Source organism: Sorex araneus, chromosome 5 (assembly GCF_027595985.1).
Source record: "Sorex araneus isolate mSorAra2 chromosome 5, mSorAra2.pri, whole genome shotgun sequence".
Lineage (NCBI taxonomy): Eukaryota > Metazoa > Chordata > Mammalia > Eulipotyphla > Soricidae > Sorex > Sorex araneus.
In genome coordinates, this window is record NC_073306.1 from 26,821,214 (window position 1) to 26,846,956 (window position 25,743).

The 25,743-nt window shown below is 41.7% G+C and overlaps 1 protein-coding gene across 1 annotated transcript in view; it reads left to right on the top strand.

Moving 5' to 3' along the window:
• Positions 1-25,743, top strand: part of LOC101539945 (putative selection and upkeep of intraepithelial T-cells protein 1 homolog) — a 64,914-nt gene that overhangs the window by 23,201 nt on the left and 15,970 nt on the right. The window contains exon 2 of the mRNA XM_055138393.1: positions 21,930-22,277. Within this exon, the coding sequence (XP_054994368.1) occupies positions 21,930-22,277 (348 nt within the window). The remainder of the gene's footprint in view (positions 1-21,929; positions 22,278-25,743) is intronic.

Below are 25,743 nucleotides of genomic sequence, written 5' to 3' on the forward strand. Positions count from 1 at the left end.
TTCTTTTCTTCCTTCCTTCCTTTCCTTTCCTTTCTTTCCTTCCTTCCTTTCTTTTTTCCTTCCTTCTTCCTTCCTCTTTCTTCCTTCCTTCCTTCTTCTTTCTTTCTTTCTTTCTTTCTTTCTTTCTTTCTTTCTTTCTTTCTTTCTTTCTTTCTTTCTTTCTTTCTTTCTTTCTTTCTTTCTTTCTTTCTTCCGTTCTCTTTCTTTCTTTCTTTCTTTCTTTCTTTCTTTTCTTTCTTTCTTTCTTTCTTTCTTTCTTTCTTTCTTTCTTTCTTTCTTTCTTTCTTTCTTTCTTTCTTTCTTTCTTTCTTTCTTTCTTTCTTTCTTTCTTTCTTTCTTTCTTTCTTTCTTTCTTTCTTTCTTTCTTTCTTTCTTTCTTTTCTTTCTTTCTTCCTTCCCTTCCTTCCTTCCTTCCTTCCTTCCTTCCTTCCTTCCTTCCTTCCTTCCTTCCTTCCTTCCTTCCTTCCTTCCTCTTTCTTTCTTTCTTTCTTTCTTTCTTTCTTTCTTTCTTTCTTTCTTTCTTTCTTTCTTTCTTTCTTCTTTCTTTCTTTCTTTCTTTCTTTCTTCCCATTTCCTTCCTTCCTTCCTTCCTTCCTTCCTTCCTTCCTTCCTTCCTTCCTTCCTTCCTTCCTTCCTTCCTTCCTTCCTCCTTCCTTCCTTCCTTCCTCCTTCTTTTCTTTCCTTCTCTATTCGTTGTAACAAACTGGATGAGCATAAACCTTGAGGGGCTTTGGTGAATGGAACCCATTCCCCAGGCGGCATGGGTGGCACACTTTCTTTAGGGAAAGAGCACACCTGACAGCATGTCAAAACCAGAAAACAGGTGACATCTAACTAGGAAGGAAGCGATTCTTCAGTGGTGGATCTTGAACATTTTATGAGGAAGTCTGTGGAGTAGGATTGCCATATTTCCTAGTAAATATTATAGTTTGCCAAATATTACATGGGAAATGTGCATGCTAAAATTATACATTGTTTTTTATATTAAAATATAATTGGGAATATTTTCAAATTATTCCAGAGTACAGTACACATTAAAAATATATGGAACTATGTGATTTGTGCAACTACAAAACGTGTATTCTATCACTTTTCCTAACATGTCTTACTTCTTATTACAGGCATAATGAAAATTACAGAACTATCTTTAATCGTCTTCTTTTATATCATGATTCTTCTTCAGTTGATTATTCCAAGCTCAGGTATGAACCTATCTTATTCCTTGGTAATATCAATCATGCAAAAATAGGGGAGAATAAACAAGATAAATAACGTCCTGATCGTTTTATCCTAGATTTAATAAGCAGTCATATAGGTTGGGAGAGGCGGGTTGAAAGCAGACTATAGATTGAACACAATAGCCACCCAATACCTCCATTGCAAACCACAACACCCAAAAGGAGAAAGAGAACAAAAGGGAATGCCCTTTTACAGGGTTAGGGTGGGGTGGGGGAGCACAGGATGGGGAGCTGGGAGGGATCCTGGGGCCATTGGTGGAGGAGAATGGGCACTGGTGGAGGGATGGGTACTCGAGTATTGTATGACTGTAACACAAGCACAAAACTCTGTAACTGTACCCTCACGGTGACTCATTAATAAAAAAATATTTTAAAAAAGCGGTCATATAATGAGGATACTGTTTAAATCTTATGTTGAGAAATCACATGTATGATATATATTGAGAATGGGAAAATTAATTATCTTTAATAAGCAAATTTAAATTTTTTATTATATACCAACATTTCTCTTAGACTCAAGGGAAAAGTAACTAATATAGAAAAGACATACCATTTTCCCTTGAGATACCAATATTTATGTGAATGAATCATAATTTAACTTACATCAGAATGTGAGAAAGTAATCCAGGACTTATTTTGAAATTTATGTAATGAGGGCATCAGATTAAAGGGATGGAATAGACTGGTGGAGTTTAGACAAATGATAAGAATTTGCACTTAGAAGAGGATCTATGAAAAACAGAAATAAATATGTTTATTTATAAACACAAATGAAAAGTAAGAGATGACAAATGGCACATTAGATTATAAAATTTCAGCAAAAGTTACTTGTTAAATAGTAGAAATCTCAAGTGGTATACAATCTTTAGTTAATGCTCCACCAACATCTTTGTCAATATGATGTGAACATGCCTATGAATACATAAATGAAAAGTGTCACTACCAGCGAAACCCAAAGGTTATGTGCTATTTTATGATAATGTTGAAAAGCAATATCTTCTGAAGACAGCTTCCAATCTACATATCCACCAAAATATATATGATTGTCAGGTGATTAATTTTTGTTGATTATTACAGATCTTACAGGTATCACAGGTATCTATTCAAATGTTACAAATTATAAAGTTTAATCTGCTGTTACATTTTAATTTTATTAATGAGTGAGGTTTTTTACATGCATTTTTCTTATTAAGTGCTTTGAACATTTTTAATATTTTGATTTTAAAATGTTTATATTTAAGGCTCCATGAATTACAAAGTTATTCATAATTGCATTTAGACAGACAATATTCCAGCAACAAACCTACCACCAGTGTCAACTTCCCTTTAATATTATGATTTTTAAGTGCCTGGGTTGTTTTGATAACAATGTTTAGAACAACAGCTTCCATATTGTTTAATACTTGCAGTGCTACTTCACCACTCCCATCACCAATGTCAGTGATCTTCCACCTCCGTGTTTGATTGTGTTTAGTCCATGACTCCTTTGCACTGTTTGTCTTTCCCTTGTTGTTATTTATCTATTTGTTATGGGTTTCTTTAGGAGGGTGCACACCCAGTGATGCTCAGGAGCTCCTGGCTCTGCAATTAGGAATTACTCCTATTGGTTCTTGGGGAACCATATGGGATGCTGGGGATTGAATTTGGGTTGGTCTCACGCAAGCCAAACATTCTAGCTTCTGTACTAACCCTGGCTGCATCCATCATTGTTTATTAAGAACACTAAAATATTAGAAATTAAGTTTGTATCTGTTATACTTATCCCACATAACTCTTACCAATTTATAATAATTAAATCCATTGACTTCCTTATTATATTTTGTTTATTTCGTTTTAAAATTTAATTTTACATTGGGGCTGGAGCAATAGAACAGCGGGTAGGGCATTTGCCTTGCATGCGGCCGACCCAGGTTCGATTCCCAGCATCTCATATGGTCCCCCGAGCACTTCCAGGAATAATTCTTGAGTGTATGAGCCAGGAATAACCCCTGTGCATTGCCAGGTGTTACCCACAAAGCAAAATATAATTAATTTTACATAATTTCATAGATAATAAAATATTACTCTAATTACATTTTTGTCCTCATAATTGACTTTTTAAGCTTTACTTCATTCTACTTTGTAGAACAGTTGTTTGTTTAAAGAAAAATTGTTCATAAAGCATGCAGAATTTCTATATAACCTCATTATTACTTGCTCCCCTGTTTACTGGTCATTTCTTATTAGTATCTGGCATTTGGATGGTAGAATTATTACAATAAAGAACCATTTTGGGGGAGTTTTCTTTATAATCTATTTCTATGATTTGATAGATTATTATTAAATATATTTCAAGTTTGCATTATATATAATGCAATTATCACTGTATCACTGTATCACTGTTGTCCCGTTGCTCATCGATTTGCTCAAGCGGGTGCCAGTAACGTCTTCATTCGTCCCTGTCGTGTTCAGAATCAGGGGAATGAGGCCCATTATTGTTACTGTTTTTGGCATAACGAATACACCACAGGTAGCTTGCCAGGCTCTGCCATGGGAGATTCTGCATCACTCTCTTCCGGGAGCTTTGTTTTTGTTTTATAGTTTCTGTATCTTGGCCATTGATGAGATTGCATGGCGCCACCAGGAGCAGTTTGTGGGTGTGACTGCCAAGCTACTGGAAAATGGAGGATCTAGGTGGAGAATGCCCAGTTCCGATCTGAGAAGGTTTGCAGATATCAGCCATGGGTCTTACATACCTGGGTTCCTCTGTTGGTTCCTTCATGCCTCCTGCTGTCTTCACTGAGGGGGGGGGTGCTTCAGAGGGGACAGGTTGAGTTTCCTTCCCTACCACAAAGCAGAGTCCCAGCAGCTGAAAACCTCCAGAATCCAGCCACAGCCATGCTCATGGCCACTCTCCACACACTCGAACTAGCCTCATGCATGAAGGAATCGGCAGAGGAACCCAGCCAGATAAAAGCGTGCTCCCAGCACCAAGCCAAGAGCATTGTTTCAATGTAGACCAGCAATAGTCACTGATTTTAAATTAATTAATTTTTTAATGCATCACCGCGATGTATAGTTACAGACTTACAAACTTTCGTGCTTATGTTTGTCATACAATGATTGAGTTCCCATCCCTCTTCCAGTGCCCATTCTCCACCACCAATGATTTCAGTATCCCTCCCATCACCCCATCCAACACCCCCACCCAGGCCCCACTTCTATGGCAGATGCATTCCCTTTTGTGCTGTCTCTGTCTCTGTCTGTCCTTTTTTTGGGTGTTATGGTCTGCGGTTTTGGGTGTTATGGTTGGGGGTTAATAGTCACTTAATACGGGTATTAAGTGACTATTATGTTGGGTCTAGAGTCTACTTTCAGTACACATCTCCCATCCCGAGTGGGCTCTTCAAGCATCCTTTACTTGGTGATCCCTTCTCTATCTGAGCTGCCTTTTCCCCCAGCATGTGAGACTGGCTTTCAAGCCATGGAGCAATCCTCCTGGTACTTATCTCTCTTACCCTTGGGTATTAGTCTCCCATTCTGTTACTTTATATTCCACAAATGAGTGCAATCTTTTCATGTCTGTCCCTCTCTTTCTTTTTTTTTTGAGTTTTTTTTTAAGAAATATTTTATTGAATCACCGTGAAAAAAAGAAAGAAAAAAAATACAAAGCTTTCAGGTTGAAGTCACAGTCAAATACTGATTAAAACCCCATCCCTTCACCAGTGCACCTGTTCCACCACAAAGAACCCCAATACACCCCCCTCCCACCCCACCCTCCATCTAAGTAGCTAATGATATTCCCATTATTCTCTATATACTTTGAGTACATTCCATATTTCCATACAGAACTCACTATTATTGATTGGAAATTTTCCCCAACAATCAGGCCTGCTGAATGGGCATCATCTAATAATTTCTCTTCATTGCTGAGAGTGAAGACTTTGAGTCCGCGCGGCCGCAATAGCGCGGTTTTGGGTTTCTAATATTTTAGCTCAGTTCACAGTCAAAATGCATGGCTGCAAGAATCCGCTCTGGTGCCAAAATGGGTTAGGAGACCTCAGGATCACAGTCTTTTAGGCGCGGAGGGTCTGCTCCTCGTGCCACGGCTCCGGTTCATCTCTGGGCAGAAGGTGCGCCAGGAACGTCACCCCTCCCAGGACCACCTACAGGCTACGTCACTAAAGAAACTCCAGGTTGAGTGTCCCTCTCTTTCTAACTCATTTAACATGATATTCTCCATGTTGATCCACTTATAAGCAAATTTCATGATTTCATCTTTTCCTTTCTTTCTTTTTTTTTTCTTTTTGGGTCACACCCGGCGATGCACAGGGGTTACTCCTGGCTCTGCACTCAGGAATTACCCCTGGCGGTTCTCAGGGGACCATATGGGATGCTGGGAATCGAACCTGGGTCCGCTTCGTGCAAGGCAAATGCCCTACACGCTGTTCTATTGTTCCAGACCCTGACTTTATCTTTTCTAACATATGCATAGTATTCCATTGTGTAGATGTACCAAAGTTTCTTTAACCAGTTATCTGTTCTTAGGCACTCGGGTTTTTTCCAGATTCTGGCTATTGTAACTAGTGCTGAAATGACCATACAAGTACAGATGCTCTTTCTACTATACCTTTTTGCATCTCTGGAATATATTCCCAGAAGTGGTATTGCTGGGTCAAATGGGAGCTCAATTTCTAGATTTTTGAGAATTGTCCATACTGTTTTCCAAAAGGGCAGACCAGTCGGCATTCCCACCAGCAGTGAAAGAGAGCAACCTTGTCCTCACATCCATGCCAAAACCGGTTGCAATTGTTCTTTTGGATATGTGCCAGTCTCTGTGGTGTGAGATGATATCTCATTGTTGTCTTGATCTGAATCTCCCTGATGTGAAGAAGAGCTTTTCTTCATGCACCTTTTGGCCTCCTTACATGTAGCCTTACATGTGGGGTACATGTGGCCTTACATGTGGCCAAGATGTGTTCAATTTCTGGCATCCCATATAACCCCCCAAGCACCATCAGGAGTGATCCCTAAGTGCAGAGCCAAGAATAACCCCTGAGCATTTCCAGGTGTCACCCAACTCTCCTCCTCTACCACTAACACCCCAAAATGTCTGACTTTAGAGTATGGTAGTAAAGATCTTTGAAATGTGACAGTTGCTTACATCTTCAGTTAGAGCAGGCAGGCCAGAAATCATCCCTGAGTTGAAAACTTGGAAAAATCTTATGTATATATATGTGTGTTCCCATGGAACCCGGGTAATGTGGAACTTTGTGATCTTGGACTCTGAGCTCAAAGGGACCCGGGAGCAGAAATCGATTCCCCCGGTCTCCAGTCACCCAGGGGTCACACCCATAAGCCACCTCCTGCCAGCACGAGATAATCTCCTCATTGGCCACCCTCCAGAACTCAAGGCTGCTTCTCCTGGAAGGGAGCATAAAATGAGGACCCTATAACCATGCCAATGGACTCTGCGTCAGAGACTATTTCCACTCAGGGTGCCCCAGAGGAGGGCGGGTGAAGATCCCTCCCCACCCCGAGGGACCCAGTTCCGACAGCTGACCTCCACTACACAACTGTTGCTACACTCCAGGTCTCTTTCCACACTCTTGGGCGGAGCCTCACACGAGTGAACATATTCCTGAACTGCATGGCTGATTCAGGACCATGCAACACATCAGAAGACACTCTCTACCCACTTTCCATAAAATAATAGAGGGAAATATATACAAAGCTTTCAGGCTTAAGTCTCAGTTACACAATGCTCGAACACCCATCCCTTCACCAGTGCACATATTCTACCACCAAGAACCACAGTGAACCTCCCCCCTAGCCCCCCACCCCGCTTGTGTAGCTGATAAATTTCACTTTACTTTCTCTTTACTTTGATTACATTCAATATTTCAACAAAAAACTCACTATTATTGTTTGGAGATTCCTCCTCCCACCCCCAAAATCAGATATGCTGGAAAGGAAGCATTTGATAGTTTTCCATTGCTGAGAATGAAGAGATATGAAGTCATGTGGTATGCTTTTTTACCCAGAACGTGGTCTATTTTGGAAAATGTTCCCTGTGCACTGGAAAAGAATGTGTATGCTTTTGGGGGCTAATACAGATCTATTAGCCCTCTATTTCTTCCTTCAAAGCCAGTGTTTTCTTGCTGACTTTTAATCTTGTTGATCTATCCAGAGTTGATAAGGCGGTGTTGAAGTCTATGACTACTATTGTAATACTAATAATGTCTTCCTTCAAGTCTATTAGAAATTGTTTTAAGTATTTAGCTGGTACCTAATTGGGTGTGTATATGTTTAGGAGTGTGACTCCTTCCTGCTGTGCATATCCCTTTATTGTTGAAAAACGGCCTTTACTGTCCCTCCTAATATTTTTCAACCTGAAATCTATGTTCTCAGATACTAGTATAGCCACCCCGGCTCCTTTGAGGGATTTGTTTGCTTGCAGGATTGTTTTCCTTTCTTAGACTTTGAGTCTGTGTTTGCTCTGACTGTTAAGATGTATTTCTTGTAGGCAGCAAAATGTTGGGTTCAGTTTCTGAATCAATTTTGCCATTCTGTGTCTCTTAATTGGTGTGTTTAGACCATTGATATTGAAAGAAATTATTGTCATGGGGTTTTGTGCCAACTTTCTGTAGAGGTTTTTTGTGCTTGCAGGGATTTTTATTGTCTTACAGTAGCCCCTTTAGTCCTTTTAAGTTTGGGTTTGAGTCTTTGAAGTTCCTGAGTTGTAGTTTATCCATGAAATAGTGTATCGTTCCTTCAAGTTTGAGTGAGAGTTTATCTGGATAAAGTATTCTTGGTGAGGGGTTCACTTCGTTGAGTTTTTTTCACTATATGCCACCATTGTCTATGGGCTTGGATGGTCTTCTCTGATAAGTCCTCTGTAAATCTAAGGGGCTCTCATTTGTATGCAATTTTCTTTTTTGACCTTGATGCTTGTGATATTGTGTCTCTATCTGTGGTATTCGTCATTCTGATTATGATATGTCTTTTTATTAGGGTCTCTTTTAGCTGGCACCCTTTGAGCTCCTTGGATCTGGATGCCTGCATTCTCCAGCTCTGAGAACATTTCAGCAATGATATCTTTAACTGTGACTTTTTCACGGGGTTGCTCCATTGGGGTTGCTTCTGGTATTCCGGTGATTCTTATGTTGTCGCTCTTGGATTCATCCCCTAGGTCTCTGATTTTCCCTAAAGCTATTTTGAGGTCTTTTCCCATTTGTTGTTGCCTGTAAGCTTTCTGCAGCTCATCTTCAGTCTCACTGATTCTGTCTTCGGCTGTAGCCATTTTACTGTTGAGTTTTTTTATTTCATTTACCGAATCCTTTATTAGTGACACTACTGTGCAGCTTTTTTTAAATTAATTTATTTTTAAATTAGTGAATCACCATGAGGGTATAGTTACAGATTTACACATTTTCGTGCTTGTGTTTCCCTCATACAATGTTCGAGAACCCATCCCTTCACCAGTGCCCATTCTCCACCACCAATAAACCCAGCATCCCTCCCACCCCCCAATCCCATCTCCCCCCACCCCACCCTGCCTCTGTGAATAAACAAACGTTCCCAAGTTTCTGTGGCAGGGTATTCCCTTTTGTTCTCTCTCCAATTGGGTGTTGTGGTTTGCAATAGGGGTGTTGAGTGGCCATTGTGTTCAGTCTCTAGTCTACTTTCAGCACGCATCACCCTTCCCCCTTGTGGCCTCCAATCACATTTTACTTGGTGTTCCCTTCTCTATCTGAGCTGCCTTTTCCCAGAGTGCGAGGTCAACTTCCAAGCCGTGGTACTTATTTCTACTATCCTTGGGTGTTAGTCTCCTATTCTGTTATTTTATATTCCACAGATGAGTGCAATCTTTCTATGTCTGTCTCTCTCTTTCTGACTCATTTCACTTAGCATGATACTTTCCATGTTGATCCACTTAGTGCAAAGTTCATGACTTCATTTTTTCTAACAGTTGCATAGTATTCCATTGTATAGATGTACCAAAGTTTCTTCAACCAGTCATCTGTTCTAGGGCACTTGGGTTTTTTCCAGATTCTGGCTATTGTAAACAGTGCTGCAATAAACATATAAGCGCAGATGTCATTTCAACTATACTTTTTTGCTTCTCTGGGATATATTCCCAGCAGTGGTATTGCTGTGTCAAATGGCAGCTCAATTTCTAATTTTTTGAGAAGCGTCCATATTGTTTTTTGAAGGGCTGAACCAGTTGGCATTCCCACCAGCAGTGTAGAAGTGTCCCTTTCTCACCACATCCTCACCGACAGTGGTTGCTTTTGTTCTTTTGGATGTGTGCTAGACTCTGTGGTGTGAGGTGGTATCTCATGGTTGTTTTTTTTTTAAATTTATTTATATTTAATTAGAGAATCACCGTGAGGGTACAGTTACAGATTTATACACTTTTGTGCTTATATTTCCCTCATACAAAGTTCGGGAACCCATGCCTTCACCAGTGCCCATTCTCCACCACCAGTAAACCCAGCCTCCCTCCCATCCTCCCCAATCCCATCTCCCCCCACCCCACCCTGCCACTGTGGCAAGGCATTCCCTTCTGTTCTCTCTCTCTAATTAGCTGTTGTGGTTTGCAATAAAGGTGTTGAGTGGCCGCTGTGCTCAGTCTCTAGCCCTCATTCAGCCCGCAACTCCCTTCCCCCACATGGCCTTCGACTACAATGTAGTTGGTGATCGCTTCTCTGAGTTGCCCTTTCCCCGGAACGTGAGGCCAGCCTCGAAGCCATGGAGTCAACCTCCTGGTACTTATTTCTACAGTTCTTGGGTGTTAGTCTCCCACTCTGTTATTCTATATACCATAGATGAGTGCAATCTTTCTATGTCTGTCTCTCTCTTTCTGACTCATTTCACTCAGCATATCATGGTTGTTTTGATCTGCATCTCCCTGATGATTAGTGATGCAGAGCACTTTTTCATGTGCCTTTTGGCCATTCGTATCTCTTCCTTGGGAAAGTTTCTGTTCATTTCTGATGGGATTGGATGTTTTCTTCTTGTAGAGTTCAACTAGTGCCTTATATACCCTTGATATCAACCCCTTACCTGATGGATATTGGGTGAATATCCTTTCCCATTATGTAGATTGTCTTTGTATTCTGGTCACTGTATATTTTGTGATGCAGAAGCTTTTTAGTTTAATGTAGTCCCATTTGTTTATTTCTGTTTCCACTTGGTTGGCCAATTTCATGTCATCTTTGAAGATACCTTTATCTTCAATATCGTGGAGGGTTTTACCTACCTTGTTCTCAATGTACCTTATGGTTTGTGGTCTGATGTTGAGGTCTTTAATCCATTTTGATCAGACTTTTGTGCATGGTGTCAGGTCGAGGTCTAAGCCCATTCTTTTGCATGTGGTTGTCCAGTTGTGCCAGCACCATTTGTTAAAGAGGCTTTCCTTGCTCCACTTCACATTTCTTGCTCTCTTATCAAAGATTACATGATCATACCTTTGGAGTTCTGTGTAGGGATATTCCACCCTGTTCCATTGGTTTGAGGCTCTGCCTTTGTTCCAGTACCATGCTGTTTTAATTGTTACCGCTTTGTAATAAAGTTTAAGGTTGGGGAGGGTGATGCCTCCCATCGTCTTTTTCCCAAGAATTGTTTTAGCTATTCGTGGGCATTTGTTGTTCCATATGAATTTTAGGATTCTTTTATCTGTTTCTTTGAAGAATGTCATGGGTATCTGTAAAATAACACGCAACCCAGAGATTCTTCTTGCAGCGATTTATTCAGAGACCTTCTCATGCAAACGGAAAAGAGGAGAAACGAGGAGCAAAAACGAGTAGCAGGAACAAGGGACGAACGAGGAGGAGCCAGGAGGGAACCCACTAGCTAGGCAGCTTCCCTCCTTATATACCTCTCGCTGCTTGTTTATGCCCAAGTGTCTGCAGCTGATAGGCTAGTTACACCTTGTGGGCGTGACAGGACATCCTGTTTCCTTATTAGGAGTTATTTTCGAAGCACGGTGCAATTAACAAGAAACGTGTTTACAAAGCACGGTCCTGTGGAGGCTCTCCACAGTTCCCCCTTTTTGTTTTAGAACAGCAAGTCTGCGTAGCGACCTCGGCCCCTTTGGCCTTACCCGTCATTGGGAGCCTTCTCGCTTGTAGGTCCCTGTCTTAGGTTGGTCCAAGAGTCAGGTGGGATATAATGCACCCTTTCAAACTCCTCAACTACAGGAGGTCCCCTGCAGTTAAGGGCTCTCAGCTGCATAATACTTTTGCTACATCCAGCTAGACCTGATTGTTCCAAGCGAGATTATTGTTTCATAGTTGCAAGCCAAAGCTGCGTGGATTGCTGTGCTTCCAGGGCCGCAAATGCCTGTAAATAACACGCCTTGTAAGTAGTTGTTCTTGCTGCATTTTATATAGACACCAGGCAAAAACCAAAGCAGCGAGAAGCAACAAGGACAGTACTGCTCCCACCCCTGCCCACTCTTTGATAAAATGGAGGGGACTTCTACTCTGGTCTTATCAAGATGGGTAAAGAAGGGGATAATCTATGCACAGGCGTCAAAGCAGGCCATGTTGTAGCAATGGCCCAGGAAGCTGCTTCTTCAGCTCATATCATCACAGGAGGCAGGCTGAGCACGAGCACCAGTTTGCACATCTTGGTCTACTGGAGGTCTGAGATCCAAATCAGGTGGTTGAATTCTACTTCTGATAAGACTTAAAGGGATCCAAAGTATCTTAGTTGGGTTATCATCTGTTGAGACAAAAGCATAGCCTTTTCCTCGAATGAGGAGTTTTCCTGCTACATTCAATTGAGAAAAAACTCCTTTTTGTACTTGATTTAACATTCCATATGTCCACTGAAAACGTAGAGGTGGTGGGCTTAAAGCCACAGGGTTCTATACTGAAAAGGGGTTGTAGTAACTGTATCTACAGAAATTGGCTGCGCTTCCCGCCGTCCCTGGCTGCAGCAATTATACTGATTGGAGCTCTGAAACTCCACACTGGGGAAAGGGGCTGAAACTGGGAACATCTCCTGATTTTGTGGGGCCTAGGGCTGGTCCCCTTGCAGGTGTCCCGAGTTGGGGTCACCCACTACATCAAAATTAAAGTGACAACCTCTGGCCCAATGATTTCCCCTCTTACACCGGGGACAGGGCCCGGGAGGTGCAAGTCTGGCTCTGCAGTCTCTGGCCCAGTGGTTTCCCTTCTTACACCTGGGACAGGGCCCAGGACGTGCTCTCATAGCACTGCTTGGGGGTGCTTTGCAATCTCTACGAAAGTGGCCTGGTTTTCCACAATTAAAACATCTTTTCTGAGCTTGTCTCTGTAAGGCATAGACCCGTACCTTATGTTTAGCAGATCCAACATTCCTGCATGCTTCCAAATACCCGAATATGTCTTCCTTCTCCTTAATAGGGCCCAGAATGGCCTGGCAATCCTCATTAGCATTTTCAAAGGCCAATAGTTTAGTCAACAGCTCCTGAGTTGCCTTATCTTTAACTTGCATTTCAATGGCTTTCATCAACCTTCCTATGAAATCTACATAAGGTTCTGAGGCTCTCTGGAAAATCTTCGTAAAACTTCCCTTAAATTCTGCTTCTGCATCAACCTTCTCCCATGCACGCAGGGCTATTTCACGGACATGAGCAAGAACAGCATGAGGCAAGGTGACTTGCCGTTCTGGGTCGCGCCATTTCCCTTCACCAGTTAACATCTCACAAGTCAACTCAATACCTGAAAAGTTTTGTCCAGCATGACCTAGGCCTTGAAGCTTTGCCTTGGCCTCATTATAGAGCCACATTCTCCATTCCAAGTACTGAGAACGGCTTAAGCATGTCTTAGCAACCATGTGAAAATCTTGAGGCACCCAGTAGGATTTTTTACTCCAGTATGCAAGATACTCCCTACAGTACGGAGATGTAGGCCCGTACGAGACATAGGCCTGTTTGAAACGACTGAGAGAATCCATCCTTAACCTGCGACAAGATGGATGCTGCTTCTTCTCTGCCTGGACTGGGCAATTGGGAGCATGTCCCAAGTGGCCTGGAGGCCGCTTAGCTGAGTCACTCTCGGACTCAGAATCTGAGTAAGTGATAGCAGACTCATAACCCGCATCACTTCCATCTAATACACTGGAAGTAGAGCTATATTCACCAGCCTCAGAAGTATTTTTCCTATGAAAACCCTTTCGAGACTTAGGTGTGGGAGGAGCTGAGGCCGTATTATTCCTAATGTTCTCCACATCAATTGCACTATTCAAAAATAGGAGAATAGAATTAACAATCTCCCATGTAGTCCAGAATTCCACGGGGATCTCAATCCCTTTCTTAGATGCCTTATAGACATTTTTCCTAACTTGTCTCCAAATCTTGCTTTCTAGAGTTCCTTCATCTGGGAACCTCATAAACTACTTTAAGGCAGGCCCGGAGTTGGTCTCTGGAAATGTAGAGTTCCAGGTCTCCTATTCTGCGGGAGAGAGACTGAATCAAATTCATAAATGACTTGCCCTCTTCAGTCCGGCTCGAGAAAATATTAAAGATTTTGAGAAAGCCCAGATTCTGTCCCATCTTAGTGGGGGATTGCTGCTAGGATTTTAATCTGCAGCACACTAAAAAAAAATCCTGATCTCCCGCTCACTTTCTAGAGTGGGGTGCACCGAACGCTTATTCTTACCTTTAGTTGGTAGTTCTGGCCCACCTAGGGACGCCAGCTGTAAAATAACACGCAACCCGGAGATTCTTCTTACAGCGATTTATTCAGAGACCTTCTCATGCAAACGGAAAAGAGGAGAAACGAGGAGCAAAAACGAGTAGCAGGAACAAGGGACGAACGAGGAGGAGCCAGGAGGGAACCCACTAGCTAGGCAGCTTCCCTCCTTATATACCTCTCGCTGCTTGTTTATGCCCAAGTGTCTGCAGCTGATAGGCTAGTTACACCTTGTGGGCGTGACAGGACATCCTGTTTCCTTATTAGGAGTTATTTTTGAAGCACGATGCAATTAACAAGAAACAGGTGTTGTTTACGAAGCACGGTCCTGTGGAGGCTCTCCACAGGTATCCTTATAGGGATCGTGTTGAATCTGTATAATGCTTTGGGGAGTATTGCCATTTTGACAATATTGATTCTCCCTATCCATGAGCAGGGTATATGTTTCCATTTCCTCATGTCCTCTTTTATTTCATGGAGTAGTGTTTTATAGTTTTCTTTGTAGAGGTCTTTTACTTCCTTGATTAAGCTGATTCTGAGTTACTTGAGTTTCTGGGGCACAATTGTGAAAGGGATTGCTTTTTGCATTTCCCTTTCCTCTGTCTCATTGTTTACGTATAGGAAGGCCATGGATTTGGGGGTATTGATTTTATAGCCCGCAACTTTACTGTCTAAGTCTATTGTTTCTAAGAGTTTCTTAGTAGAGGCTTTAGGCTTCTCTAGTTATAGTATCATATCGTCTGCAAATAGTGAGTTTGATTTCTTCCTTTCCCATCTGGATGCCCTTAATCTCTTTTTCTTGTCTAACAGCTATTGCAAGTACTTCCAGTACTATATTGAAGAGAAGTGGTGAGAGTGGGCATCCATGTCTTGTGCCCGATCTTAGAGGAAAGGCCGTTAGTTTTTCCCCATTGAGGATAATGCTTGCCGTAGGCTTGTGGTAGATGGTTTTGACTATCTTGAGGAAAAGTTCCTGCAAAAGCCATTTTGGTGAGGGTTTTCATCATGAACGGATGTTGGATTGTGTCAAATGCTTTTTCTGCATCTATTGATATGATCATATGGTTTTTATCTTTACTTTTGTTGATGTGATGGATTATGTTGATTGATTTCCGAATATTAAACCATCCTTGCATCCCTGGAATGAATCCCACTTGGTCATGGTGTATGATCTTTTTGATGAGTTGTTGGATCCTATTTGCTAATATTTTGTTGAGGATCTTTGAATTGGTGTTCATCAGGGATATTGGTCTATAATTTTCTTTCTTAGAGGTGCCTTTGTTTGCTTTTGGTATTAAGGAGATGTGTGTTTCATAGAAACCGTTTGGGAGAATTCCTGTTTTTTCAATTTCCTGGAAAAGCTTGAGGAGAAATGGCAACAGATCTTCTTTAAATGTTTGGAAGAATTCACCAGTGAATCCATCTGGACCTGGGCTTTTGTTTTGGGGGAGATTTTGATTACAATTTCAATTTCCTTGATATTAATGGGTCTATTCAGATATTTCAAGTCTTCTTGGTTCAGTCTTGGGAGATTGTGGGAATCAAGGAATTCATCCATTTCTTCTAGGTTCTCTTGTTTCATGGCATACAGACTTTCAAAGTAGTCTCTGATGATCTTTTGAATTTCATTGGTTTCTGTTGTGATGTCCCCCTTTTAATTCCTGATTCTGTTTATTAGGGTTCCTCTCTCTCTTTCTTTGTGAGTCTTGCTAGTGGTTTATCAATCTTGTTTATTTTCTCAAAGAACCAGCTCTTGGTTTCATTGACATTTCAGATTGTTTTCTGGGTTTCCATGTTGTTAATTTCTGCTCTAATTTTTATTATTTCTTTCTTTCGCTTCGGTTTGGGTTCCTTTTTCTGGTCCTTTTCTAAGGCCTTGAGCTGTGAAGTCAAGCTATTTATGTAGGCCCTTTCTTCCTTCCTAAGGAATGCTTGCAGGGCTATAAATTTTCCCCTTAACACAGCTTTAGCTGCGTCCCATAGGTTTTGGTAGCTCGTGTCTTCATTCTCATTTGTTTCGAGGTATCTCTTGATTTCTTCCTTGACTTCCTTCCTGACCCACTCATTGTTCAACTCTGAGCTGTTTAATTTCCAGGTGTTTGTTTTGATTCTTTGCATCTGTGTGTGATTAGCTTCTATCTTCATAGCATCATGGTCTGAGAAGATAGTTGATACTATTTCTATTTTTCTGATTTTATTCAGGTATGTCTTGTGGCCCAGTACATGGTCTATTTTGGAAAATGTTCCGTGTGCACTGGAAAAGAATGTGTATTCTTTCTTTTGGGGGTGTAAAGCCCTGTATAGGTCTATTAGGCCTCTCTCTTTTATTTCTTCCTTCAGAGTCTGTGTTTCCTTGCTGAGTTTTGTTGTTGTCGATCTATCCAGAGGTGATAAGACAGTGTTGAAGTCTCAGACTACTATTGTGCTGTTAGCAATGTCCTCCTTAAAGTCTGTTAGGAGTTATTTTAAGTATTTAGCTGTCTCTCATTAGGTGCATATACGTTTAAGAGTGTGATTTCTTCCAGTTGCACATATCCCTTGATAAATGGGAAGTGACCTTCGCTGTCCCTTCCGATCTTTTTCAACCTGAAATCTATGTTGTCGGAAATCTAGTATTGCCACCCCAGCTTTTTTGAGGGAGTTGTTTGCTTGCAGGATTGTTTATCATCCTTTGACTTTGAGTCTGTGTTTGCTCTGACTGTTCAGGTGTGTCTCTTGCAGGCATGAGAATGTTGGGTTTAGTGTCTGAATCCATTTTTCCACTCTGTGTCTCTTAATTGGTGCATTTAGGCCATTGACATTGAGAGAGATTATTGTCATGGGGTTTTGTGTCATCTTTCTGTGGGGTTGGTTGTTCTTGTGGGGTTCTTTCTTGACTTACAATAGCCCTTTTAGTCCTTTCTTTAAGTTTGGTTTTGAGTCTATGAAGTTCCTGAGCTGTTGTTTATCCGAGAAATAGTGTATGGTTCCTTCGAGTTTGAGTGAGAGTTTAGCCAGATAAAGTATTTTTGGTGAGGCGTTCATTTCATTGAGTTTTTTAACTATGTCCCACCATTGTCTTTGGGCTCGGAGCGTTTCCTCTGATAGGTCTGCTGTAAATTTGAGGGGTTCTCCTTTGTATGTGATTTCCTTCTTTGACCTTGCTGCTTGCAAAATTGTGTCTCTATCAACAGCATCCGTCATTCTGACTATGATATGCCTGGGAGTCTTTTTATTCGGGTCTCTTTTTGCTGGAACTCTTCAGACTTTTTGGATCTGGACGCCTGCCTTCTCCAGCTCTGGGAATTTCTTAGCAGTGATGTCTTTCACTGTGTTTTTTTCACTGAGATTACTTCCCTGTGCTTCCGCTACTCCAATGATTCTTATGTTGTTCCTCGTGAAGTCACCCCAAGGACTCTGATTCGCTCTATAGCCATTTTGAGGTCTTTTGCCATTATTTGTTGTTGTCTGTAAGCTTTCTGCAGCTCATCTTCAAGCTCACTGATTCTGTCTTCAGCTGTAGTCATTCTACTGTTGAGAGTACCTATGGAGATTTTTAATTCATCTACCGAATCCTTTATTTATGTGACTTCTGTTCGTAGCTTTGTGACATCTGTTCGTAGCTTTGAAATTTCTGATCTCATTTCTTCCTGCATTTTCTTGGTTGACCGTTCCAAAGCATCATTCATATCCTCCCTTAATTTATTAGATGTCTGTTCCATGGTTGCTCTGAGTACATCAACTCTCTTCAGGATTTCCTCTCTGAATTCTTTTTCTTAGAGGTCCTGTGTGTGGTTGGACCTTATGGAGATTTCTGGAATCTTTTCTTCATCTTCTCTTCATGGAGGGGATTTTCACTGTTTCTGCATATTGTTATGGAAGTCTAGAGTTGTAGCCTTCTGGTTGTCTATCCCTATTCCCTCTTTCTGCAGGGGGGATTCTGTTTGTGCTAAGGTGATGATGGTAGCCTTGTTCCAATTCTAGAATACTTCCTTACTCTCAGGCGCTCCTCTTAGTTTATGTGGGGCCTCTAGTGATGACTTAAGGCTATGCTGTCTTTACAAGGAGTTTGGGTAGGTTCTATTGTTCACTGATAGCATTTGTGAATTTCAAGTCAGCTAAAGGACTATTTGGCAAAGAATGATTGAGTTGGCCAGGGTGATTTTCGAAGAAGGTTATAGAAAGTATAATGTAAGGAAAATTACATCTGCAGCTGCAGAAGGGGCCACCGCTCCATCAAATGGCCATGCCCCCTTTTAGGCCATGCCCCCTGAAATACAGGCCATGCCCCCAGTAATCTCTTGGGGCACAGGGCGGGGTAGGCAGGGTCACAATCCTCCGAGTGAGTACCTGATTGACAGTTTGGGTGTTACAGAGGAGCGGAGAGGCGTGTCCACACAGCTCAGGGGGTTGGGGGGTTCCAGGGGAACTCCTGCTGCCAGGGAGCCATTGGGAGAGTCTCTGTGTAGCTCTTTTATTTCTGCTCTCATTTCTTCCTGTATTTTCTTGGCTGTCCATTCCACTCTTTCTTTCATGTCTTCCTTTAATTTACTGGATGCCTGTTCCACTGTTTCTTTGAGTTCATTGAACATCTTCAACATTTCATCTCTGAATTCTTTATTGGTGAGATCGCATTTGTGGGTAACCTCTATTGAGTCTTCTGGACTCTTTTCTTCATCCTATCCTCGTGGTGGGGATTTACACTGTTTCTTCATGTTGCTGTGGTAGTATGGAGTGGGACCTTCCAGTTCACTATTAGTATTCCACTCTCGCCATGAGAAAGGATTCTGGATGAGCTCAGTCTATGGTGGTTGCCTTTTTCCTCTTCTAGAATACCACCTTCCTCTCAGGTGCTCTTCTGTGACTTATGTGAGGCCTCTAGTGAAGCTTCAGAGCATATGTTCTTTTATATTGGGCTTGTACAACTTCTTGTATTCACTGGTATTTTGATGAAATTGGAATAAACTAGTAGACTGTTGGCCTATTGTGTTTGAGATAGCCAGGATGTTTTCCACAGAATTTTCCACAGGTAAAGGAGATTGAGATGTGAATTCAGAGTCTTGGGGGAGGGGAAAATTACTGAGGCCACCTCTAGAGGTCACACTCCCTACTGCAGAGGCCATGTCTCCTGCAGCTGAGGCCACACACCCTGCTGCACTGTAGGTCCTGAGGAATGCTTGGAGAGATTGGTCCGGGAGGCAGGCTGGGATTCAGGCAATGACTGGGGGGGTCACACACCTGAGACAGAGAGCAGGTCGCTCATACTGGAGGAGCTGTGCTGGGGAGAGGATGTAGCTCCAGGAATGCAGGAAGAGGTCCGGGTGGCAGGCTGGGGCACAGGCCCAGTCATTAATTAACATAGAACCAGTGACAATGTGAGGGAAAGAAACAACCCTCAGTGCTGTTAACAGAGGGCATCAAAAGTTCAGAAGGATTCCTAACAATATCAGACCTCTGTAAACTACCTGAAGTCTTTAGGACAACTACCATATTGATACTCAATGATCTGAAAATCTCTGAATAATCAATAAACTTGAAGAGATGCTGATAGAAAAATAAGAAATAGATGATTTATTTTGTTTTGTTTTATTTTAACATTGAACCATAATGGGACACACAGTTATAAAGTTGTTCGTGCTCGATTTTCACTCATAGAGTGTTTCAATACTCATCCCTTCACCAAGTGTACATTTCTTTGAGTTTGAAGCAAGTATTAAATCCAAGTGGTGTCTAAAAATCTAGAAGCTCAAATTACCATTCAAGAGTCATGTTGTAAAATAAAACGTGGTGTCTATTCTTGCACTCAGTATGTGCTAAGGACCGCGCTAAGCACAGCCACGCACTCTGTTCTCAGTATCCTGTTACCTTAACCCCACTTGTACCCCTTTTGTTTAGAGAGCCGCGCGTGACTGAAGAGATATGAGGGCCTTGCTCCAAGCCACAGACTACCCTGGGGAGATTCCGGCTCTCTGGCTTGTTTGCAGTGCCTTTAATCCCGTGCAGGCTGCTTTTTCATGTTGAGAGGATTTTCCGGGCTCTTATGTATGATGCAAATAAAAGATGCTACAAATAAAAGATCCAGCCCAGAATTGGCTGTATAGCAGTAAGTGAAAAGCCACACTTCGTGGTCCGAGAGAAACGTTTGTAGGCTGTGTACTGCCCTTGAAGTCTGTGACTCTGCTTTCTTGTCTAGTTCTGTGTCTGACTTTTCAGAGGCCTTTCTTTGTTCATTGAGGACAAAGCAGACCTCTGAAAGCTTTCTCCAGACCTTGGATGCTGTTAATGTATGATGGAACAATATCCAGTCTAAAGAACTAGCAATCAATGTCTCATGAACCAGGCCCAGGAATTCTCCCTAACACTTAACACCGTAACTTCCTCATTATACCAACAGATGAAGAGCTAGTTCCTAAATATTGTATTTTAAATGTTATAAGGAACTGTTGCTCTCAACTAAAAAACCAAAATGAGAGGCAATTGAGTGTTCATTTAGGAGGAAAATATTGCAGTTGGATACACAATTTTAGGCAAAAATCTAAAATGTGCCCTGAGAAGAAGTTGGGGGTTTTTTATGAGAAGACAATTAGTGATTAAAAGAAAACTTCTGGGGCCAGAGAGAAATTACAGCAAGGTGGGTGTTTGCCTTGCACATAGCCTCCGCAGGCTAGCATCTCATGTGGTTTCCCAAGCTCCGATCCTGGAGCACAGGAGTAAGCCCTGAGCACTGCTAATGTAGCTCAAAAAGAGGGAGGATTTCATGTTGGGCCACACAAATATGCAAGATTAAAAGCCTCATATAGAGCCAACTCCGATTTTATCCATGGCACCACATGGTCCCTCAAACCCTGCCAGGAGTGACCCCTAAGCACCACCATATGGCCCAGAAACCCAAGAAAAGTTCATGACACCAACTTAATCTCACCAGGCTAAACCTGATTGGCTGTGGGACATCCATTTAACTGGAATTCATTCCAGAGTTCTTTCTCCTCCTGGATGCTCACAGCAGACCTCCCAGAATAGTTGCTGTTGGACCCAGTCCAGTCAAGCCAGTGGTATTTGGCCCAGTGCAAACAGGCAATAAGTATTTCCTCCACAGTGATTTCTAAAGACTATACCTTTTCTCCCTCCCCTCCCCCCTCCCCTTTGTCCAGATCTCTGAGGAACCCAAATACAGTCTTGTCCCTCTCTGAGGACACCTCCCATGCAGCCAGGGAGGTGTCTCCCCATTGTGCTATGCCCGACCTCTGAGAGAAAGCTGGTCTCTAGGAGAATTTGAGCTCCAAGGTTGTGATAGAAGGGAATGGTCCACAGAGGCTTGTTCTGAAGGCATGCATCCCTTGTGTGTGTGTGTGTGTGGGGGGGGGGGTGCTGTAAATTCCCTAGATACCATTTCATTAAGCGTCTGTAATAATTTCAGAGCATTGTGTGGTCCTTATCCCAGAAGCATCTTTCTGATATCGAGTTACACAGGAGAGACAGTTTTGACAGTGACAGAGATTCTCTGCCCAAGTGAAAAGCAGGGCACAGCCTGGAGAATAGGTGCAAAGCAGGAGGCCGTACTGAAGGCAGCTGGTTGAAGAGGTTAGAGAACCATAGGCTAGGTGCGTCTTTACCCTCCCTGCCTCTGCTTGGATCTTGTCAGCTTCTGCATTCACTTCTCCAGCAGTGTTAACTCACAGACAACAAGAGGTGTTTATGAAGAAAACTCCACCTTGTTTAAGCATGATAAAATCTAGAATAATTATTTGTTCGCCCGAAGGCAGAGCCTGGGAAGCTCCCTGTGGTGTATTCCGGTATGCCAAAAACAGTAACAATAAGTCTCACTATGGAGACTGTTACTGGTGCCCGGAGTAAAGGAAGACAGTGATACAGTGATACAGTGGTGTCTATTAGTAACAAATACACAAATTAATTAAATGTAGCAGCATAGTTTCTTAGAACTTACTAAAATGTGGAAATGTGTATGTGTATGTGTCTGCATGTGTGTGTGTGTGTGTTTGTGTGTTTTGACTCATACACATATAATCATTATAAAATCCCTTCCCAGGACAGTTTACAGTGACTGCCTTACAGGAACAAGTTTTGGTTTCATTGGGAGAAGAAGTTGAGCTCAGTTGCCAGCTTTCCCCACCACAAAGTGCAGAACACATGGAGATACGCTGGTTCCGGGACCGCTACACACAACCTGTTCACTTATACAAGGATGGTAAAGACATATATGGAGAAACAGTTTCCAACTATGTGGAACGAACAGAGCTCTTGAAAGAAGACATTGGAAGGGGTAAAGTGACCCTCAGGATCCTTGGTGTCAGAGTTGATGATGATGGGCCATACCACTGCTTATTCCAAGATAGTGAATTCTATGATGAAGCCATCACAGAATTGAAGGTCACAGGTGAGGATGGGTTCCTTGAGTTTTATATGCATCTATATCTCTCAATCCATTTAGGAAAATTCTCAGTGTTTCTCACCATTTCATCTTATGTGGTTTGGTTAACAAGTTCAATTGAATACAGTTAGAGTTTAAATGAGAAAGAGTGCAGAGTTAAGAGTTGAGTGTATGTGCTAATGCCTTTATCAGTATGAAAATTCTGTTTTCCTATGTCTACATATACTACTAGATATGTAAAATATCAACAAATATTTGTAAAAAGATCCTTTGAATATGTGATATCAGTGTTTTTTGACACTGTAAGCTAGATATATCTTTATAATAGTCTACTTAATGATAATGACAATTATTTTTAAAATGTTTCCAAGTTTTTAATGAAACTATAGATATAAATACATATAATTATTTTTCTTTGTATCTTTTTAATAATACTGGAATGTAAAAAACTAAAGCACGCCAAGGGGTGTGTGCACTCTCAGGCTCTCCGTGCGGCTCTGTCTCACCGCCTGCGTTTGGTACTCTGGAACCGCTGTGTATGGGCTGGATCAGGATGGCTGTTGGCCAAGGACAGGCAAAAGAAGAACGAGGACCAAGCTGGTTGCTGATTAGTTACCGTTTATTCAATCTTCCATCTTTCTCATATCCCGCACTCCCAGCTCCATCCTCTCTCTGGATCTACTGCAGCCTGGATTCTCATCTCTCTCCTCCCTTTTTACTCTCTCCCTTGGCCCCTAGGTTACACACTGCCAGGTAGCAAAATCAACATAAGAAAGTCCTTCCTGAGGGCTGTCAGGTTCAAAGGAGACACAACCTAGGGGCATTCCAAAGCCCTTCCCCACTGTGACTGCCAGTAGGCAAAATATCTCTTCAGGGTTTTTTTCTCCTCTCCTTATTCCAAACACTCATTAACATCTTAATACTAGTTATTTTTGTATGGACATAGCAAGAGATACATTAAGGCTTGCAAGGCAGCTCTCTCCTGGCAACATCTTGCCACAGACTCAGACTACAGCACTCAGGCCAGATTCATCATTCCTCAACCCAGCAGGGTCCAAATCTAGTTATCATTGTTTGGATCATGACAACATTTGTCCATGATCAAGCTCTTAACTTATAGTTAAGTATTAGGCACTTTGGCACTTTGGCCAGATGCCAGGGTAGCACACAACTCACCGCTTGCCCTGGGCCTGTTCTGTCCCTCTTCAGGACCCTGCTTTTGGGGGTGCTAGGAAGTAAAGGCAGCTGAGGCTTAGGTCAAGAGAACAGATGCCCAGGAGCAAAATATCATGTAGAGTCAAATGACTCCCAGGTTACAAAAGCATAGCATTTGCTAAGTCTTCCTGTGTCCATACAAAAAGGACATTGCTCTGAATAAACTATGCAAAGGACTCAAGGAGAAGAGAAAAAAAATATTTACAAGTCAACAGAACACTAAGAAAGAAGCTACAAATAAGCAAAGAGGAATGGGAGCACTGTAATGGGAGTAACCCAATAAACCTAAACTACCTGAGGCTATGTTATCCTACAGCCATGTATAAATTATGGCCATATATATGTTCTCTCGACCTAAGCAGGGTCCGGACGAGGAACGGGACGGACCCAGGGCAAGCGGTGAGTTGTGTGCTACCCTGGCATCGAGATGGGCCAGGAGGAAAATATCATGTAGAGTCAAATGACTCCCAGGTAACAAAAGCATAGCATTTACTATGTCTTTCTGTGTCCATGCAAAAAGGACATTGCTCAGAATAAACTATGCAAAGGACTCAAGGAGAAGAGAAAAACAATATTTACAAGTCAACAGAACACTAAGAAAGAAGCTACAAATAAACAAAAAGGAATGGGAGCACTGTAATGGGAGTAACCCAATAAACCTAAACTACCTGAGGCTATGTAATCCTACACTGGAAGTCACTGTGGTTCAGGTTACCTAATGAATTATGTCACAGATACCACTTAATTTTATACCTTTGGAAATCATAGTGCCTAAACAAAAATCACGAAATCCCATTGATTGTCGAATTTCTTGAGTGGTCTCAGTAACCTCTCCATTCCTTCTATCCCTGAGATTTTAGAAGCCTCTCTCTACTCGGCCTTCCCAACGATGCCGCATTGGAGGCTCTTTCAGGGTCAGAGGAATAAGATGCAGCTTGTTACTGTCTTTGGCATATGAATACACCATGGGAAGCTTGCGAGGCTCTACCATGTGGACAGGAAACTCAGTAGCTTGCTAGTTTCTCTCAGAGGGAGAAGTAGGTTAAAAGATATTGCATGGCTGCAAATCGGCTGCGCACTTCTTGGACCATGCTTTTAAGTCTCTGGATGTTGGCCGTTGATGGGATTACACACACCTGGGTTCTTCTGCTGGTACCTTCATGTGTGAGGCTTGTCCGAATGTGTGGAGAGGGTCCTTGAGCATGGCTGTGGCTAGGTTCCGGAGGTCTTCAGCCACCAGGAGCTCTGCTCAGGGCAGGGAGGGAAGCTGGAGACCATCCTCTCCCAGGGGCCCCAGGGAAGACAGCCAGGTGTGCGGGCAAGGGACTCTCTGCGTTGCTCTCAAACAAAAATAAGGAAAATTAATTATATGTAGGGGGATGTTTATGAAATAGAAAGTTTTATACAGCATAAAACATTATATGAGATAAATTACTTAATGATAATTATTATTTCCGTTTCCTTCTTACCCAGTTCACTGTTTGCTTACTGAGTTTCAAAGTAACTTTTAAATGACCTTTATCTACAATCTTCAGAGTCCTCTGCTATGTAGGTATATATAATATTTAAGTCAATTTTTTCACTCTTGAAGCTCTCTGAGAGACAAGAAATTGTGAAAATATAAAGCATTTTAAGTACCTTGAAGGGCTATAGAAATGTGAGAGCACGGTATGGGATTTTAGACACAACTGTATTAACATTTTGTTGACTATTATGATACTAAGTTTATTACCTAGATGTAAATCATTTACATGATAGTCTCTCAGTCACATATGAAGCTACTTGCATTCATACTTCAATACAATTAATAATTAAGTTTCAAAACAAATTATATAGTATCACTGACAACATCTCTGGTACTTAATGGTATCACATGAAATAAAGCTACTGCATTAGACAGAGCATATTCAGAATATTTATATTATTGTGGAAACTTTTATTGGACAAAACTAGACTAACACTTTAAATCTCTGTCCTTTTGTTCTTTACCAGTATGTTATGCAAGTCTTGCCAAACTTCTAGGCAATGTCTTAGAAATTTTCAAAAATTGTTTTCTCCAAACTGACATCTACTGCTATACCTGTTTTATGTAAATATCTACTATATAAAAAGATTATAAAGATTAAACGTTCACTTAATTTTTTTCATTTTTATTACTGATTGTTTACTTGTAACTTATTGTAGCAGCTTATAGGTGGATGCAAGAAGAAACATCAATCTACAAATTCTTTGAGCTGGAATCTTGATGACCTTCATT